The 2,769-nt window shown below is 27.9% G+C and overlaps 1 protein-coding gene across 1 annotated transcript; it reads right to left on the reverse strand.

The window, feature by feature from the left end:
* Positions 1-374: 374 nt before the first annotated feature.
* LOC129905752 (uncharacterized) lies at positions 375-2,525 on the reverse strand. The gene is made up of 4 exons (XM_055981313.1): positions 2,199-2,525; positions 1,993-2,130; positions 1,783-1,932; positions 375-888 (listed from the first exon to the last, which is right to left on the reverse strand). The coding sequence occupies exons 1-4, from the start codon at positions 2,497-2,499 to the stop codon at positions 560-562; spliced, it is 918 nt and encodes a 305-aa protein (XP_055837288.1). The 5' UTR covers positions 2,500-2,525; the 3' UTR covers positions 375-559.
* Between the last annotated feature and the right edge of the window lie 244 nt (positions 2,526-2,769).

The following is a 2,769-nucleotide window of genomic DNA, read 5'->3' on the forward strand; positions in this document are numbered from 1 at the left end:
AAATCCGTCCACCCGTTTAGGCTGTGGAAATGTGTACAGATGGACGCACAACCGCACAGACGCACAGACGTACGGACGGAATTTCGAGACCCACTTTTTTGGAATTCTCCATCATCGTAATGTTGGTTTTGATTAAAACCTCAAATTTTTTTTTCGACACGAAACCAATACTTGCCCTATAGAGCAAGTAAAAAGAAATGCAATTTTTCTGTGTATATAACTTTTGAGCTTTGTTTTTTTATTGACAGCGAGAATCATTTTTTAGTGATTCAAAAAACTTTAAATGTCTCTCCTGAAAATTTGCAAATTTCGACTTATGCCACTCTGCCTTGAAAGCGACTAAATGTACTTTATTACAAATTATAAATTACGTCTCGTTTAATGGGAAATTTGAACCCCAAAATATTTATTTGATAAATTCACAAATAATAGGTCACAAATAAAAAAAAAAATGAAAAATAACGAAGCATTCTAAGTTCCAACGAAAGTTGCCTTCAAATACCTACTATCTATTTCACGATCCATTAATAAATATATGAATAAAAATATTTCTTCACTATTATCGTATTGTTACCATCGCAATTGGTTCTTCTGTAGTTGTTGGACGATTCTTGATTTTTTTCAAAACCTCAATAACCGCGACTTGAAAATCTAAAACTTGATCGTCCTTAAAATTGACCATTACTGGAACTAAACCAAGGAAAAATGATACAAGTCTGTTATTAGGGTCAGTTCCAGAATAGCTTGCCTGTTTATCAGAACAAACTTTTTGGTTTCTATCTTCAGTTGTTCCTGTTGATTTTGGTTGTGCAGAAAATTGTCGTTCTTTAACATAAGTTTCGACAGTTTGAACTCCACTTTCAGACATCTTTTGGCTTTCAACGTGGGCTGAAATAGAAAAATTAAGTTGATCCTTAGAAAAAATTATTGAACAATTTTGAAATTGTGAAAACCTAAAAACTCGGACTCTCGTCGGACTTTTTTCGGTAGTTTGTCAGAACTTTCTACTTTAAATGAGGGTTGTAAAAAATATTTTTTTAAATGCCTTTGTTTACCATAAGTAAAAAATTAAAAAAAAATTTTTGTTACAACTGAAAAAAATTTGGATTAGAAAAAAAAAATTTTATTGCAACTGAAAAATATTTCCATTAAAAATAATTATTTATTGCAAATAGAAAAAAAATTACATTAAAGACACATTTGCAATTAAAAAATATTTGAATTGAAAATAAAATTTTTATTGCAAATGAAAATATTTTGAATGAAACCCAAATTTAATTGCATATAAAAAATTGTCTGCATTAAAAAAAAAATCAATGCAAAATGTTTGCATTAAATATTTTTTTTTTTAATATTAATCGAATTTCTTACATTTTTTCTGTTTGATTTATCTATATAGATATTAGCAATTTAACTATAATATAGAACTATACCAAATAGTCAAAATTGTAAGAAATTCGACCAAATTAAAAAAAAAAAAAACAATATTTAATGCACTCATTTTGCATTGATATTTTTTCAATGCGGAAAATTTTTTTTAATGCATACCTAATATTTTTATTAGTAATAAAAATTTAACATTCAATGCAAATTTTTTTCAGTTGCAATAACATTTTTTTAATGAGTTTTTTTTTTTTTTTAATTTGCAGTATTAATATTTTTTTTTAAAGCAATATATTCCAGTTGCATAAAAATTTTTTTTAATGCAATTTTTTTTCAAAATTTCAAATGTATTAGGTAAAATTTATTAAGATTTAAAAAAAATAATCACGCTCTACTCACAATATCCATCAAATTGACAGTTGTAGTACCATTTAGCTGACGTATTTCCATAAGTACCAAAGCTAAAAAACTGAATATTCACAGGCGGTGTATCTGAATATTTCAAAAGAGGTTCTGAAAAACCGGGTATATTTACAAATAGTTGCCCATCTGAAATTAAAATCACACATACAGCAGAAACTTTTATTTAAGTCAAAATTATACTTTTACCAATTGTTTGAATTATTTCAACTGGCATTGGATCAAGAATCGATATCATGTTGGGAGAATTGACTCGAATTGGTACACGTACTTTAGCGTTTCCACCAACACTTATCCATGAAATTGAATTTCGAACACCACCAAGAACTGTTAGGTTATATGAAAAATTGAAAATATAGCCAAAATTCAGATTATGAAAACATCAATTTTCTTACCGATTTCATAACCACGAGCAGAACTTTCAGTTTCCCATTTAGGATTATAATCTTCTGAAAGTAATATGTGAGCATCCTTTGAAGTCGTTACGTAGAATTTTAAATGCAATAGCTCATTGTCTTTTGTCAAATTTTGTTTCATCGAATTTACTTCGAAGAAATCTTTGTAACCATATTCTTTATCTTGTAAATAATACTCCTGACATGTTTCCAAATCACTTAGGTTTATATTAAATTTACTTGCTTTACAAAAATGACTGAGAATAGCAATTATTGCTATAAGTTGATATTTAATGTTCATCTTTTTAACTGGCTAAAATGCGACTGACTGCTTTCAAATTGGATTATAACATTGTTCTTTGCAAATCATTTGTTCTATTGATAAGAATAAATTATGTGGGTTAATTTGCGGTCAAAAGTTGCGATATAAATAAACTAAATAATTTGATAAGGGGTATGTTGCTAGGAATGAACATCTTCTTCTTTTTTGCCTTTGATAAAGTCTTTTTTTTATACATTTTCATTATTCATTGAATTGACAAAGCCGGCTTTAGGTTAGGCGAACAGCGTA

The sequence above is a fragment of the Episyrphus balteatus genome, chromosome 1 (genome assembly GCF_945859705.1).
Source record: "Episyrphus balteatus chromosome 1, idEpiBalt1.1, whole genome shotgun sequence".
Taxonomy (NCBI): Eukaryota; Metazoa; Arthropoda; class Insecta; order Diptera; family Syrphidae; genus Episyrphus; species Episyrphus balteatus.